The sequence below is a fragment of the Leucoraja erinacea genome, chromosome 2, assembly GCF_028641065.1.
Source record: "Leucoraja erinacea ecotype New England chromosome 2, Leri_hhj_1, whole genome shotgun sequence".
Classification (NCBI taxonomy): Eukaryota; Metazoa; Chordata; class Chondrichthyes; order Rajiformes; family Rajidae; genus Leucoraja; species Leucoraja erinaceus.
Window position 1 is genome coordinate 16,200,509 of NC_073378.1, and position 18,310 is coordinate 16,218,818.

General features: G+C 42.3%; 1 protein-coding gene across 9 annotated transcripts in view; it reads left to right on the forward strand.

The window, feature by feature from the left end:
* abi1a (abl-interactor 1a) overlaps positions 1–18,310 on the forward strand; it is a 114,558-nt gene that overhangs the window by 68,770 nt on the left and 27,478 nt on the right. For 6 of the 9 annotated variants that reach the window (XM_055652072.1, XM_055652094.1, XM_055652122.1 and 3 more), the window contains exons 4-5: positions 15,635–15,649; positions 16,808–16,908. In XM_055652072.1, coding sequence (XP_055508047.1) covers positions 15,635–15,649; positions 16,808–16,908 — 116 coding nt within the window. The remainder of the gene's footprint in view (positions 1–15,634; positions 15,650–16,807; positions 16,909–18,310) is intronic. The other 3 variants (XM_055652082.1, XM_055652104.1, XM_055652130.1) reach the window with 1 other exon arrangement.

The window sequence follows — 18,310 nt, forward strand, 5'->3', positions numbered from 1 at the left end:
TGTCAGGATGTGTGGATACAAAAGTTAATTGATCACAAAATTGATGTATAGCTAGAGGTAGAACACGGGTTGGGGTGAATCTTTAGAAATGTGGGGGAAATGAGTACATAGAAAATAATGGAAATGTGAATATTTTTTAAGATGGCATAGACTCTTTTTTAAAATGGCATTGGGCTCAAAATGGCTGTCAACGATGTAAGGAAATGGGAAAATATGACACCATTTATTTTTTTCAAATGATCATCAAAAGCTTTTGTGCCTAATGACCCTTTGCACAATTAAAAAGTAATGTTCATCAATTTTTGTTCAACTTAGTTTGATAAGATTGGAATGAAGCTTAGTTTATAAACTCCAATCAAACGTGTGGTTCCTGACTTCTCTCCCAATTCCTGATTATGTTTGACACCCTTGATCTTTTTCTTCCTGTACACATTCCCGTATAACTGGGGAAGGGGAAACCCACTCAACATTCACTTATCGTTTGCTATTGTGGGTCCTGCTGGAATTGGGAGTAAATGAACATTAGATCAGATAGTGATGATATGTAGAATGTAGCTTGACATGGCTGTTGTGCCCAATGGATGAGTAAGTGCGAGTGAGGCACACCAGTCACACCAATCTAGCACCACACCAGTGGTGCTAGATTGGATGAAACTCAAAGCCATCTCCCCTGCACTGTGGAGAAAAGATCTTTACTGTTTACAGAAAATTCCATTTACATTTCCTTTTGCATTCTTTTCAATTCAAAGAATGTAGCAGCCAGCAACATGGTTCTAAAATGCAGGTGTGCTGTGTTAAGTAATGGTATTGGTATTCAAAAAGTTGAACTATTGATCTGGGGTTGGGTTGCAATTGCATCACAGTAGTATAATTTTTTTTCTTTCAACCAATTAATTTTGAGTTAATTTTGGGATGGAATCTTTTCAGTGATAGTGGCCATGAACCTACTGGATTGCAATTAAAAAAACCCCCTTGCTCACTTGTCCTTAGGACAGGAAATCTATTGTCTTAAATGCATGTGGTGGGTCACATGGCTAATTAGCTGTCATCTGAAATGGCCTACAATGGAGTGGAAGACACAATTACTTAAACTAAGGGGAAAAGGAGTACAGGTGTACAACCTTTTATCCGAAGATCCAAATAACGAAAACCTCCGAATAGCGGACATTTTTTCTGTCCTTGACGAAAGGTCCTTGAAAACGTTCACCGAGGGCGGCCCGCAGAGGTGACAGCGGAACCTCCGGTCGGTCCTCGAAGAAAGGGGAACTAAATCCCCATTCATAAAAGAGGTGAGGGTATATTGCGCGGGAGGGTTAATAATTGACAATATGCTGCTGCCTGCCTGCTGAGTTAAAAAGTTCCCACGGTGTGGGAACTTTTTAACTCAGCGGGCAGGGAGCAGCAAATTGTCGCTCCCTTCAGTTTCACCCCACCTACACCCCTCTGCTTCCCGGCCATGTGTGTGACCCCTTCCCTCCCCTCTCCAGCTCCCCGCCCATTGCACCGGCGCGGGGGCTTTGCACTGTCTTCACGTCGGCGATGCCACCGACCCCCAGGCCCACTGCAAGCACGGAGATCCCAGAGACCCACAGCCAGCAGCAGCCCAGCCCCGTTCCAACTCCAGAGGAAAACTGCAAACTGGCCGGAGACATCAGGACCACCAGAAGCCGCTCCCCGATGGGCCGCTACGGCGACAAGTGGCAGTTCGCCCACAGCCCGAGCTGTGCCCCCTCATCGGGACACCGCCCCCAGGCCCACTGCAAGCACGGAGATCCCAGATCAGCAACTCCAGCCCAGCCCCGCTCCAACTCCAGAGGAACACGCTCCCCGCATAGGCAGAAGCTGATGGTGTGCAAGATACGTCTTGTTCTTGGGGTCGCGCAACTCGGGCTGTGGGCGAACTGCCACTTGTCGCCGTAGCGGCCCATCGGGGAGCGGATTCCTCTGGAGTTGGAGGGGGACGGGGGTATTGTGCTGTTTGATCGCCCCCTGCTATCCCAGGGACAGGGAGACGGGACGTTCACCGAGGGCGGCCCGCAAGGTGACAGCGGAACCTCCGGTCGGTCCTGGAAGAAAGGGGAACTAAATCCCCTTCATAAAAGAGAAGTGGAGGGTATATTGCCCGGGAGGGTATTTCGCCTACCTGGAAGAAACTGGACATTTTTTCCAGGATGTCGTCTGCACACCAAAGCTCACGTTTGGCACCAAACGCACGTCGCCTCTGCTGCACACGGATATAAGAGTGTGAAAATGTCGCCTTAGGCCGCCTAAGGGAATGTAGCCCTGCTAGGGTGACATGAGTGCGGGAGGTGATTCAATGCTGCGGTCACATTTACAAATTCAGGAATTCATTCAACACACTGCATTTCATACAGACATTTATTCTGCAAGAAAAAACTACATTGAAGACTCAAACTCGCGACCGAGGAACTGCCGGGATCAAGGCACAAACTCGCGACCTTGCGGATATGAGCCGAGCACTCTACCACTGAGCCAGCCATTAAAATCTACGCTAAAAAATTTCCATTCCGAAGGCCGACAAATTCCGAATTACGAAAAGTGTCTGGTCCCAAGGCTTTCGGATAAAAGGTTGTGCACCTGTAGTAACATTTCAGATATCTTAGTTGTTGAGGAATAAATACATTGGCTGAGAAACGGGTGGGGTAAAAGATTCAGATTCAGATTCAGATTCAATTTAATTGTCATTGTCAGTGTACAGTACAGAGACAACGGAATGCATAGACAACGAAATGTGGAGATTGTAATTCCAAAACAAGCAACGTCATTGCTTGCAGTGTAGAACTCCACAGAAAAGTAAAGCAAGAAATTATGAAAATATTAAGGGAGCAAATCAGTCAAGTACTAAAAGTGAAGCAATGTGATATTCTAGTTTAATTGTGAAAGAAAATGCCACATTGAAATCTGACTCAATGCTAGTAAGTGGCTATGACTCATTCATAGCAGGAGCTTGCATTGGAATTCTGCATGTTCGCGCTGCACCTCTTCCCTTACAATCAAAATTAGGGATGTGGAGAGTCCAATGCGTGATACAATCTTCTCATATGTTATTTTTGTAAACAAACATAATGCAGTACATCTTTTTGAAATAGGCAATTTCCTGCTGAATAAAGAACGTTGGTAAATGATTATACTTGTGTGTTCAAGGGGAACATTATCAAATCTTCAGAAAAGCCTCTTTGTGTTAATTTTAAATTGGTGATCGTGGATTAATACAGCACAGAAGCTGACCCTCAGGCCCAGTGACACTGTTCCAGCAATCAAGTGCCATCTATCTTTTTCTGTAGCAAAAAAAAGAGAATGCAACAAAGGTGATTTGATCTATTCCACACAGCAGGTTTTCTTCCATTCAGTTTCTCATCCTAAAGATGATATTTGAAAAGAAACTGGTACTTAGAAAGCTAAAGCTTTTCCATGCAGAGAATAGTGAATATCTGAAATTCCATAAGTAGCAACGGTCATTCGGGGGTTTCGGACAGTAAACTTGTCCACAAACAGCTTTGACTTTGGCTGAACTTGTGCAAGGTGAGAAACTGCACAGAAGGGAACTGCAGAATTATGAACTGAGTCAGTAACAAATGCATTTCGAGAACTGCAGAATAATTTATTTCCAAGCGGGAAAAAAACTGCTGGTGCTGAAATCATAAAAAGATGCTGGAACCACTGAGCATGAAGGTGGCGTCTGGATGTAACTGATGTTAAACCGACTTTAGTGTCAACTTAAAATTTAGCTGTTATTTCCACGAGCTTATCATGCGAGTGTTTTATTTTATTTCAGTTTATTTTCATTATTTAATGCTGCATATGTGAGGAAACATGGATTTGAGTGTTTGTGTAATGAAAAATGTAATGTAACGTAGGTAATTTTGTATCAACAGGGTTCATTAATAGGTGCACAGTTAAATATATTGCTCGAATCAGCAGCAGCAATTTTATCTGAAATTCCAGGTGACCTTTGTAGCTCGGTAGTTTTTTTCTGGGAATGATTCTAGTTGGAATGAAATGTGTCTGAAACTGGTTATAGCCTTGAAACGCTTAACAGTTATATTATGATTTATCTTGCAAGGAGTCTTTTAGTAATCTCCCCCCCCCCGGAAGCATGGAATATGTGGGAGGGTGTAACCTTCTGAATTCAAACGTTTTAGACAATAGGTGCAGGAGTAGGCCATTCGGCCCTTCGAGCCACCACTGCCATTCACTGTGATCATGGCTGATCATCCACAATCAGTACCCCGTTCCTGCCTTCTCCCCATATCCCCTGACTCCGCTATCTTTAAGAACTCTATCTAACTCTCACTTGAAATTCGGCTCTTCGAGCCAGCACCGCCATTCATTGTGATCATGGCTGATCACCCACAATCAGTAGCCCGTGCCTGCCTTCTCCACGTATCCCTTGATTCTGCTATCCCCAAGAGCTCGATCTAATTCTTTTAAATTCATCCAGTGAATTGGCCTCCACTGTCTTCTGTGGCAGACAATTCCACGAATTCACAACTCTCTGGGTGATAACGTTTCTTCTCATCTCAGTCTTATGGCCTCCCCTTTATTCTTAGACTGTGGCCCCTGGTTCTGGACTCTCCCAACATTGGGAACATTTTTTCTGCACCTAGCTTGTCCAGTCCTTTTATAATTTTGGTTCTCTATTTGAAGTACTCCATCTACAGCTGAGATTTGGTGCTGATTCTGGTGCAGTCCTCAGTTAATGTCTGCTGTGGTGGAGGGATATTAGCAGTCAGTTCTGTTCGATCTAAAATCAAAACCAATTGGTCATCTTGACTGTCATGTCATTTGGATGGATTTAGGGATCTGATGCATTTTCGTTGTCTCTGTACTGTACACTGACAATGACAATTAAAATTGAATCTGAATCTGGATTTCATAGCAATTGACCTAAACATTTCTTGAAGTGCATACTGAGCTAGAAGTTGCAACAGATTTGATTATATAAAATGGTGCAAAAGAACATCACAGAACTTTGCAATATTAACTCCTAACACCAAGGTAGACACCATGTTACATCTGCCTGGTTTTGGCATGAATTTGAGGCACTGAAGTTAAGATCCACCTGCTAAAGACTGGCATGCAGTACACTCATATTCCTACCTCATTTGGATTCCAATAAGATTTTTATTTGGAATTATGATCTTCTGGGTACATGCACATTGAAATTCAAAGGAGAACTGGATTTAAAACAAACAATGATTTGTCAGTGCTAATTGAGTGGGAGTCTTATGCTTAAAGTAACTAATTTCATTTGGTGACTTCACTGAAAATTTCATCCCAGGTTGAAATTTTCTGGCAGAAAATATTAGATCGAACAATATATCAATTTATGATAAGGTTACCTATTAGCTATGATTTTTCTTTTAGAAGGAAATATATGTGTTTAAAACTGCTTGATTTAAAAAAAAAGTCCAAGTTCCTCTGTTAAATCGCAATGGATTACATGTAAAGGTAGTTCTATAATGCAGCAGTTGGGTTCCTGAAAAATCTCGCATTCTAGAATTCAGGTTTTAAATTCATCCAGTGAATTGGGACCTCGTGTGTCTTCAGTGGCAGACAATTCCACGAATTCACAACTCTCTGGGTGAAAACGTTTTTTTCTCATCTCAGTCTTAAAATGGCCTCCCCTTTATTCTTAGACTGTGGCCCCTGGTTCTGGACTCTCCCAACATTGGGAACATTTTTTCTGCACCTAGCTTGTCCAGTCCTTTTATAATTTTGGTTCTCTATTTGAAGTACTCCATCTACAGCTGAGATTTGGTGCTGATTCTGGTGCAGTCCTCAGTTAATGTCTGCTGTGGTGGAGGGATATTAGCAGTCAGTTCTGTTCGATCTAAAATCAAAACCAATTGGTCATCTTGACTGTCATGTCATTTGGATGGATTTAGGGATCTGATGCATTTCGTTATCTCTGTACTGTACACTGACAATGACAATTAAAATTGAATCTGAATCTGAATCTGGATTTCATAGCAATTGACCTAAACATTTCTTGAAGTGCATACTGAGCTAGAAGTTGCAACAGATTTGATTATATAAAATGGTGCAAAAGAACATCACAGAACTTTGCAATATTAACTCCTAACACCAAGGTAGACACCATGTTACAACTGCCTGGTTTTGGCATGAATTTGAGGCACTGAAGTTAAGATCCACCTGCTAAAGACTGGCATGCAATACACTCATATTCCTACCTCATTTGGATTCCAATAAGATTTGTATTTGGAATTATGATCTTCTGGGTACATGCACATTGAAATTCAAAGGAGAACTGGATTTAAAATAAACAATGATTTGACAGTGCTAATTGAGTGGGAGTCTTATGCTTAAAGTAACTAATTTCATTTGGTGACTTCACTGAAAATTTCACCCCAGGTTGAAATGTTCTGGCACAAAATATTAGATCGAACAATATATCAATTTATGATAAGGTTACCTATTAGCTATGATTTTTCTTTTAGAAGGAAATATATGTGTTTAAAACTGCTTGATTTTAAAAAAAAAGTCCAAGTTCCTCTGTTAAATCGCAATGGATTACATGTAAAGGTAGTTCTATAATGCAGCAGTTGGGTTCCTGAAAAATCTCGCATTCTAGAAGATCAGGTTTTAAAAACCAGACTAAGTGGGACCCGTGTGGGGGGGGGAGGGGTGTGTGTGTGTGTGGGTGTGTGTGTGTGTGGTGAGGGAGGAGGGTGGTGTGTGTAGGTGGGGGTGGGGGAGGGGTGTGGTGGGGGGAGGAGGGAGTGGGGGGGTGGTGTGGGGGAGTGGGGGGTGGGGGGGGTGGGGGGGGTGGGGGGGGGGGGGGTGGTGGTGGGGGGGGGGGGGGGGTGGGGAGGAGGGGGGTGTGTGGTGGGGAGGGGGTGTGTGTGGGGGGGGGGGGGGTGTGTGGGGGGGGAGGGGGGGTGTGGGGGGGGGGGTGTGGTGTGGAGGAGTGTGTGTGTGGGGGGAGGAGGGTGTGTGTGGGGGAGGAGTGTGTGTGGGGGGAGGAGTTTGTGTGTGTGTGTGTGTGGGAGGGGGGGTGTGGGCAGGGGGGAGAGCTCGGGAAAAATACGGGGTTTGTGGGGGGTATCACGGGGGAGAGGGAAGGTGCCAGCGAGGGGGACCAGAGGGCAAAGGGGCTGGAGCGGACTCACAGCGGTTGCTGGTCGCTGGTCGTTCTCCTCCAGCGAGATTCTCCGCTTTCCGTTTGGCGGCATCTCCTGTGCCGGGTCGGGCGGTTTCCAGTCCCTCCGAAAATTGTGTCCAGTTGGAAACCTGCCGGCCATCCACCGCTCCAGTAAAGACATGATGGCGCAGGAAGGGGTGGACCGTACAGGACAGTGACAGGAGAAAAGACCAATCCACGCAGCGCTCAACAGCAGGAGAGGAGATCGATCTGCACATGCGCGTTTAAAGAGTTTTAAACCTCGCCTAAGTTTAAATTAAATCCCGATCAGAACGAAACTTGGTGCAATCGCAGCGCAGGAAAACGGTGCGTGAGCTGGCGAAAAATCGTAGCACTGTCGCGTAACGTTTTTGCACAAATAGAATGACCGCACAACCGGAAGATAACAAGATCAGAGCTTTAGTTATGTATAGATAGATTGTGTCAATGGGGGAAAAGAAGGTTAGGGGCTAGAAAGTTTCATTCGCAATAAGCTTTTTCTCAAAAATAAAGCCCCTTTTATTAAGGTACTGTTAAAGTTCAGCTAAAAATACTAAGGGCAGTATAGTACACTGTAACCTGTGCAATGAAATGCAATTAAACAATGAAGCAATTGCTTGTCCATTTCAAAGGCCATCTGCGGTGAAATTGATAGACTGTTGTTAAGCGACAATAGTGTCTGGTTACTGCGGGGAGGTTGTGTAGAAATCTAGACTTTTTGGCAAGACAGCTTTTTCCCCCCCAAAGTAACTTCAAAATAGCTCTCTTTCTCACCAATGGAAATTGCGTAATAACCAATTCAGCCCACATAATGCAAATAGTCGTCCTTAGTTCATCACTTGTCTTGTATTAAATTCACTGAATGGAAACACAAATTATAGCAGAACACAATTTGCTATTTGGTGATAAATTTGCTTTCAGGCATCCATTCCTCTTGACAAACTATAATTTATGCCACTAATTAGGTTGGAACTGAGATATTTGGCTCTCTAGATCTGGAATGGATATATAACTAGTAGTCTTTGCACTTAATTTTTATACTAGAAATGTGAACATTTGTGAACTGTCATACTGTGCAATTTGGCACGTTTTCTTTGTGTGAGACTGATGAATGTGACTCTGATTCTGTAACTGAAGAGCAGCTATACTCTGGCAGTGGAAACAATGTAAGCATGCCCATGCTAGAATTAAAAAAAAAACACACATTTGGGATACGTTTACTATTTATGAGAATTGAATCAGATTGTACTGTTGTGTGTTGTGTAAATGATGCTTAACATGATTCTGTAGTCTCTACCCATTGGGGCTGCATAGATTAATTTGCAAATATAGAAACATAGAAATTAGGTGCAGGAGTAGGCCATTTGGCCCTTCGAACCTGCACCGCCATTCAATATGATCATGGCTGATCATCCAACTCAGTATCCCATACCTGCCTTCTCTCCATACCCTCTGATCCCCTTAGCCACAAGGGCCACATCTAACTCCCTCTTAAATATAGCCAATGAACTGGCCTCGACTACCCTCCGTGGCAGAGAGTTCCAGAGATTCACCACTCTCTGTGTGAAAAAGGTTCTTCTCATCTCGGTTTTAAAAGATTTCCCCCTTATCCTTAAGCTGTGACCCCTTGTCCTGGACTTCCCCAACATCGGGAGCAATCTTCCTGCATCTAGCCTGTCCAACCCCTTAAGAATTTTGTAAGTTTCTATAAGATCCCCTCTCAATCTCCGAAATTCTAGAGAGTATAAACCAAGTCTATCCAGTCTTTTTTCATAAGACAGTCCTGACATCCCAGGAATCAGTCTCGTGAACCTTCTCTGCACTCCCTCAATGGCAATAATGTCCTTCCTCAGATTTGGAGACCAAAACTGTACGCAATACTCCAGGTGTGGACTCACCAAGACCCTGTACAACTGCAGTAGAACCTCCCTGCTCCTATACTCAAATCCTTTTGCTATGAAAGCTAACGTACCATTCGCTTTCTTCACTGCCTGCTGCACCTGCATGCCTACTTTCAATGACTGGTGTACCATGACACCCAGGTCTCGCTGCATCTCCCCTTTTCCTAGTCAGCCACCATTTAGATAATAGTCTGCTTTCCTGTTTTTGCCACCAAAATGGATAACTTCACATTTATCCACATTATACTGCATCTGCCAAACATTTGCCCACTCACCCAGCCTATCCAAGTCACCTTGCAGTCTCCTAGCATCCTCCTCACAGCTAACACTGCCCCCCAGCTTAGTGTCATCCGCAAACCTGGAGATATTGCCTTCAATTCCCTCATCCAGATCATTAATATATATTGTAAATAGCTGGGGTCCCAGCACTGAGCCTTGCGGTACCCCACTAGTCACTGCCTGCCATTGATAAGGACCCATTTACTCCTACTCTTTGCTTCCTGTTTGCCAGCCAGTTCTCTATCCACATCAATACTGAACCCCCAATGCCGTGTGCTTTAAGTTTGTATACTAATCTCTTACGTGGGACTTGTCGAAAGCCTTCTGGAAGTCCAGATACACCACATCCACTGGTTCTCCCCTATCCACGCTACTAGTTACATCCTCGAAAAATTATTTAAGATTCGTCAGACATGATTTACCTTTTGTAAATCCATGCTGACTTTGTCCAATGATTTCACCACTTTCCAAATGTGCTGCTATCCCATCTTTAATAACTGACTCTAGCAGTTTCCCCACTACAGATGTTAGACTAACTGGTCTGTAATTCCCCATTTTCTCTCTCCCTCCCTTCTTAAAAAGTGGGGTTACGTTTGCTACCCGCCAATCCTCAGGAACTACTTCAGAATCTAAAGAGTTTTGAAAGATTATTACTAATGCATCCACTATTTCTGGAGCTACATCCATAAGTACTCTGGGATGCAGCCTATCTGGCCCTGGGGATTTATCGGCCTTTAATCCATTCAATTTACCCAACACCACTTCCCGGCTAACCTGGATTTCACTCAATTCCTCCAACTCCTTTGGCGGTCCCCTGCTATTTCCGGCAGATTATTTGTGTCTTCCTTAGTGAAGACGGAACCAAAGTAGTTATTCAATTGGTCCGCCATATCCTTGTTCCCCATGATCAACTCACCTGTTTCTGACCTACATTTGTTTTAACTAATCTCTTTCTTTTCACATATCTATAAAAACCTTTGCAGTCAGTTTTTATGTTCCCTGCCAGTTTTCTTTCATAATCTATTTTTCCTTTCCTAATTAAGCCCTTTGTCCTCCTCTGCTGGTCTCTGAATTTATCCCAGTCCTCCAGTATGCTGCTTTTTCTGGCTAATTTGTACGCATCATCCTTCGCTTTGATACTATCCCTGATTTCCCTTGTTATCCATGGATGTACTACCTTCCCTGATTTATTCTGCGGAGGGCGCTCAGCATCGCCAAGGACTGCTCTCACCCCAACCATGGACTGTTTACCCTCCTACCATCCGGGAGGCGCTACAGGTCTCTCCGTTGCCGAACCAGCAGGTCGAGGAACAGCTTCTTTCCGGCGGCTGTCACTCTACTAAACAACGTACCTCGGTGACTGCCAATCACCACCCCCCCCGGACACTTATTATTATTATTATTTTTTTTTTTTTTAATTCAAATCGTTTGCTATGTCGCTCTTCAAGGGAGATGCTAAATGCATTTCGTTGTCTCTGTACTGTACACTGACAATGACAATTAAAATTGAATCTGAATCTGAATCTGAATCTTATTCTTTTGCCAAACTGGGATGAACAATTTTTGTAGTTCATCCATGCAGTCTTTAAATGTCTTCCATTGCATATCAACCCTTTTAGAATTAATTGCCAGTCAATCTTGGCCAATTCACGTCTCATACCCTCAAAGTTACCTTTCTTTAAGTTCAGAACCATTGTTTCTGAATTAACATGTCACTCTCCATCCTAATGAAGAACTCAACCATATTATGGTCACTCTTGCCCAAGGGGGCACGTACAACAAGACTGCTAACTAACCCTTCCTCATTACTCAATACCCAGTCTAAAATAGCCTGCTCTCTCGTTGGTTCCTCTACATGTTGATTTAGATAACTATCCCGCATACATTCCAAGAAATCCTCTTCCTCAGCACCCCTGCCAATTTGATTCACCCAATCTATATGTAGATTGAAGTCACCTATTATAACTGTTTTGCCTTTGTCGCACGCATTTCTAATTTCCTGTTTGATGCAATCTCCAACTTCACTACTACTGTTAGGTGGCCTGTACACAACGTTTTCTGCCCCTTAGTGTTTCGCAGCTCTACCCATACCGATTCCACATCCTCCAAACTAATGTCCTTCCTTTCCATTGCGTTAATCTCCTCTCTAATCAGCAACGCTACCCCACCTCCTTTTCCTTTCTCTCTATCCCTCCTGAATATTGAATATCCCTGGATGTTCAGCTCCCAGCCTTGGTCACCCTGGAGCCATGTCTCCGTGATCCCAACTATATCATTGTCATTAATAGCTATCTGCACATTCAACTCATCCACCTTACTACTAATGCTCCTTGCATTGAGACACAAAGCCGTCAGGCTTGTTTTTACAACACTCTTACCCCTTATACAATTATGTTGAAAAGTGGCCCTTTTTGATTTTTGCCCTGGTTTTGTCTGCCTGCCACTTTTACTTTTCACCTTGCTACCTATTGCTTCTACCCTCATTTTAAACCCCTCTGTCTCTACGCTCACACATTTAAGAAATCCTTTCCCTTTGACTCCATCCCCTTTCCCTTTAACTCCATCCAATGTTTGTATGTATCCAGAAGATCGATTTAATTAGCCTTCTCCAAATGGGCATGCAGGGAAGGAGAGCTACTATGCAGAGCCTTCTGATGGAGAGTTGTTACTGTTGGTGAATCAGTCTCATACAGCATTGAAAGGGGTAATTCAACAGAACTGGTCCATGCCACCAGTGGCCTTCGGTGTTTATTGCCATCCATTGGCATCCTTGCATTAGTAATTCAAGTTAGACGCAAAATGCTGGTGTTCTAGACACGTGATTCAAGTGTTCTTCTTGACACTTTTTTTTGTCTGCTGTCTGCGATCCATTTTGACCATTCATGCGGGCAGTGCTACAAGACTGATTCCTTCTTGTAGGGAATATTTTCTGGGTGAAGGCCTCACTCGTATCCCATCTGAAACACTCCCACTTTTCCCTAAATCTGTCCATCAATCAATCAATCACTTTATAGATCACATACACAATAAGGTGCAGTGAAATTAATTTTGCCAGCAGCGGTATAATCAAAAAAGAATACACAATAAAACTTTAGCACAAACATCCACCACATCATTCTTCATTGTGGAAGGCATAAAGCACAGTCAGTCCTCCTCAATTGTTCCCCCGTGGTTGCGGCCATAAACCTCCGCAGTTGCTGCTGCGGGTGGCCAGATGTACAGGCCCTCTCGTCGGGACGATAAGTCCCGAATTGGCTCTTCTCAACCGGGATGTCATAGGCCGCCGGCCAGTGGTCGAAGCTCTTTTCCGGGGATCCCTGGCGAGGGATCCTGCTCCGGATGGTAAGTCCACGCCGCGCCCGCGGCTAGAAGCTATGCAGACAGTGGCTTCAGGATGTTATCGACCGTGGGCCGGCGGTCGGAGCTCCATAGAGGAGGCAACCAAAAGCGTTCCCCCCCTTACCCCCCCCCCCCCTCCACACTATTTGCCTCTGTACTCCACAATTTGAGATTTGTAATAGAAAAAATCACATGTGTTAAAGTGCACATTGTCAGATATTATTTAAGGCCATTTCTATACATTTTGGTTTCACCATGTAGAAATTACAGCAGTGTTTATTCATAGTCCCCCCCCCCCCATTTTCAGGGCACCATAATGTTTCGGACACATGGCGTCACCGGTATTTGTAATTGATCAGGTGTTTTCAAATGCCTCCTTAATGCAGGTATAAGAGAGCTCTCAGCACCCAGTCTTTCCTCCAGTCTTTCCATCAGCTTTGGAAACTTTTATTGCTGTTTATCAACATGTGGACCAAAGTTGTGCCAATGAAAGTCAAACAAACCATTAAGAGACTGCGAAACAAGGATAAAACTGTGAGAGACATCAGCCAAACCTTCGGCTTAGCAAAATCAACTGTTTGGAACATCATTAAGAAAAACAGAGCACCAGTGAAGCAAAGGGACTGGCAGGCCAAGGAAGACCTTCACAGCTGATGACGGAAGAGTTCTCTCTATAATAAAGATAAATCCCCAAACACCTGCGTGACAGATCAGAAACAATCTTCAGGATGTGGATTTGTCAATGGCCACTGTCCGCATGAACATGACTTCATGAACAGAAATACAGAGACTACACTGCAAGATGCAAACCAATGGTTAGCTGCAAAAATAGGATGACCAGGTTACAGTTTGCCAGGAAGTACTTAAAAGAGTAACCACAGTTCTGGAAATAGGTCTTGTGGACAGATGAGTCAAAGATCAATGTATATCACAGTGATGGTAAGAGCAAAGTATGGAGGAGAGGTCAAACTGCCCAAGATCCAAAGCATACCACATCATCTGTGAAACACAGTGGTGGGGGTGTTATGGCCTGGGCATGTATGGCTGCTGAAGGTAATAGCTCACTTATCTTCATTGATGATACAACAGCTGATGGTAGTAGCATAATGAATTATGAAGTGTATAGACACATCCTATCTGCTCAAATTCAAACAAATGCCTCAAAACTCATTGGCCGGCAGTTAATTCTACAGCGAGCCAATGATCCCAAACGTACTGCTGAAGCAACAAATGAGGTTTTTCGAAGCTTGAAAAAAGGTAAATTCTTGGGTGGCCAAGTCAATTACCCGATCTGAGCCCAATTGAGCATGCCTTTTATATGCTGAATAGAAAACTGAGGAGACTAGCCCCCATAAGCTAAAGATGGCTACAATACAGGCCTGGCAGAGCATCGCCAGCGAAGACATCCAGCAACTGGTGATGCCCAAGAATCGCAGACTTCAAGCAGTCATTGCATTCGAAGGTTATGCAGCAAAATACTAAACATGACTACTTTCATTGATATGACATTGCTGTGTCCCAAACATTATGGTGCCCTGAAATGGGGGGGGGGGGGCACTATGTATAAACTCTGCTGTTTTCTACATGGTGAAACCAAAATGTATAAAAATGGCCTTTATTAAAATCTGACACTGTGCACTCACATTTGATTTATTTTTCTATTACAAATCTCAATTTATGGCGTACAGAGGTAAATAAATAAATGATGGGTCTTTGTCCCAAATATCATGGAGGGCACTGTACATCAATCATGTCTTCATCTTAACGTTTTCTGCTCATGAGAGACCTGGCTTGTCGTGTCTCCTCAATGATGTCCCATATCGGGTGTATCTCCTTCGTAAACCTCATCGCTATCGTATCCTTCCTGTACCTTGGTACCAGACCTGCATGCAGTATTCCAGCTGAGTGTAGGAAGGAACTGCAGATGTTCATTTATACTGAAGCTGGACACAAAATGCTGGAGTAACCCAGAGGTCTGATCAATATTTTGTAACTTGCCTACTTCTTTCTGTATTCAGTATCCTGACTAAAGAAGGGCAGTATCCCCTGGCTCAGGGGACACAGATTAGGGTCATGCAGCAGATACAACGATGGAGGAAGGAAGAAATCAGTTTGTTTTCCATCTGTTCAATAGAAGATGATTAAGTTTATGCTGCTGTTGATTTCGTTAAACATATCTTATCTTGGACATGGAAATAATGCAAAAAAAATGTAAGTGTTTGCAATAGAAATTGGGAAATTCAATGAATGAACACTTTTTGATTGCATGCCAGATTGCAAGATTTCTTTTTGATTAGTACAGATGTCAGAGGTGCCGAATGGCCTAATTCTACGACTATTCCTCATGACCTTATGCCAGCTCTGTAGACTGAATAGTCTAATGCATTCTCTCATGTAGATTTGCATATTGAGATTATATTAGATAAACAACACTATTTAATTCCAGTTTGAAGAAGGATCTCGACCCAAAACGTCGCCTATTTCCTATTTAATTCCTGATCACCTGTATACACACGTAATTTCAGTTTGACTGGGCCTTTCTGATGCGTGTATTGTAATGAATACAAATGCCAGTTTGTTGTATGCATTGGTTTTCTGCGATCACCATTTATTTTTCTTCTATGAAGCCGTGGATATACTAAATCTATTTTGAGGTTATATTGTTGGATATGTATCAAGTATTTGGCAGTCATATGCTCCTGTAATCTTGGCTTTCAGTTTACAAATAAAGTAGGAATGTTTATCTCTGTGTTAATTGAAGAGAACCTATTTATTCCCCAGTAGCTCAACTGATTTGCCTGTTAATGTGTGCCATTGCTGAATGACAGGAAACATTAAGTATTTAATTATCGGTTTTGTTGCTTAGTTTTTATACTGAATTTGTTTAGCTTCTGCCAAGCTTAATATGTTAATTTTGCATTTTTTTTCTTCCCCTTTTGGCAACATTAAGTGGCTTAAAGCCAAGGTAAGATATATAGTTTCCTATTGTTGTGCACTGTAGAAATTTCTAATGAAACCACGGTTCCCGTGTCTTTTTGGGTACAATGGGATTATAAATACATTATTTTAGTTGACATTCCCAATGTGATAAATGTACAATTAAAACATCTGTCTTTGAAGTGTGCCATCGTAGATTTAACAGCAAAATTTGTAGTTTAGTTGTCGGGGAGTTAATTGTGTTTCTTGGTTTTTTTTTAATACATTTGGGGAATTTTACACACTCTAAAACTTTAATGAAACAAATCATTCTACCCAAGTTTCACTTAGTGTTTTATTCATTTTTGAAAAGTTTATATATGCGTGAGGACGCAAATAACTTTCCAACTGGAATAATAACTTCCTAATGGAAATAATTAAGAATACTTCAAACATGATCCATATCTGTACTTTAGTTTAAAACATGCTTTTCTTTACTCTATAAACCTTAAATTTACATTTGAGATATTCTTTGTTTTAATTGTTTGCTAGGCTATGGTTTGCAACCTCCCAATAGGCTAATGGTTATCCTTGTACCTTAATGGTGACATTTTGCATTGTAGATCACGCACATGTCTCTCTGATAGAAGTGACAATCCTACACATTTGCAGTGTAAAAGGATACTATTTGGGCCATTACAAACAGATTGGTCAATAGAACTATTGAAATTAATGTAACTTTAAAGCACTGTTTCCAAACTTGTGCCTACTGCACTGTCCTTCTGCAGAGCAATCATGTACCATTTCCCTGGTTGTGGAAAATCTACAAGGGTGAAAGGTGTACAAAATATTCAATTTATGAATTGTTTTGGTAGGATTTATTATTTATTTGCTACTTGAAACAGATATGTTTTTTGCTCTTCCTACAATCTACCATGTTCCCTTGTCTCAAATTACTCTGCAGTTTATTATTCAGGAGGATAATTGCAAAGTACTTTCTGAGAACTATGCTACAAATAGCCAACTTGGCAAAAGGAACTTGTTCAAGTTTGTCTCGACTGTCATCTGTATAAACCAATAAGGTTTGAGGGGAGTTTAATATTTTTTTAAGAGACCAGTTCTCTTTTTTTTTTAATGGGATAAAAGATCATAAGTTAAAGCAAGGAGTTTCAGTTAAGCATTCCTTAATTGCAGATTTTTCTTTCAGCATGGAGGTAACCAGCCTGCAAGAACTGGCACACTCACTCGGACAAATCCACCTACACAGAAACCACCAAGTCCCCCAATGTCTGGACGTGGAACATTAGGGTATGTTGCAACCTTTAAATGGGGGAAGTCTAGTTCACCGCCAGACCTCAATCTGCCATCTATTTTCGATGGGGAAACTGCTTTTTTGTGAAATTACATAGTTGCATTTGATTACTGGAGTTGCCTTGGATTTGCTTATATATTTGTGTAAGAGTGCTAAATTTCAAACAGATTACCTTGTATTAAGTGGGATATTTTAGTTTGCTTTCCTTCAAGGTAAGGTGGAAAATTAAAAACTTAGTTTAGAGGAAAATTCCACCCTTTTGAATTATGTAGGTTATTCTGCTAGTTGCATTCCTAAGTAATCTTGCATTATAGAAAATCGTGTTATAAAATCAATTGTGTCAATGGGGACAAGGGGGTTCGGATCTAGAGAATTAGAGTTGCATTTTTTTTTAATGGCAGGATTTTCTAAAGTAAAAGTTTTTTTTAATAGCTTTAAGTATTTTTGTTAGTGCAAGCTAAAAATACTAAAGGTAGTATGGTACATTGTTTAACAGGGTATCATTGTACAATTGTCAACCGAAGTAATTGCTTGTCAATTTAAATCACCATCTGCAGTGAAACTGACTGTTCTCACGAGACACTGATTTACTGTGGGGAGGTTACGTGAAAACAGATTTTTTTCATGACAGCTTTTTTCTGAGTTTAGATATATAGCATGGAAATTGGTCCTTCGGCCTACGAAGTCCACGTTGATCACCAATCACCCGCTCGCACTTTCATATCCACTCCCTACACACTCGGGACAATTTAGAGGCCATTTAACCTACAAACCTGCACGTCTTTTTGAGGAAATAGGAGCATGCGGCGGAAGCCCATGTGGTTGTAGGGAGAACATGTACGTTCCGCGCAGATAGCACCCGAGGTCAGAATCAAACCTGGATAGCTGCCGCTGTGAGGCAGCAGCTGTACCATCTGTGCCATTGTGCTGCCCACTGCTTGTCAATTTAAACGAATGTTTATGCGTTCTACTTCCCAAACAAAATTGTGTTATAAACAATTCTGCCCATGTAATAGAAGTATTTCTCAACCTCATTTTATACAATTCAGGTTATGGAAACAGAACTACCTGTAGGTGTTGTCAAATTTAAATACTACTATGCAGTTCATTTGAAGATCCAATTCTTAACTTTTATAGAGCACCTGCTAGCCAAATATAGTAATTTCACAAATCTTGCTGACTGGAGTTGGCAGCTCAATTGGAACCGTGGGTTTTCACCTATTTATACGTCGCCTCAAGCTTCCTCGTGGTTGATGACATGGAGATGTAAAACGTACTGAATGACAGATGGTGCTGCATCTGTGGAATCCTTTGGGGTCTGGTCTAGGAATCGCCAGCATTTTGCTGGGGAATTGCCTCTAATGCCTATGACGGGTTTCTTTGCCTCCTAAGAAGAAA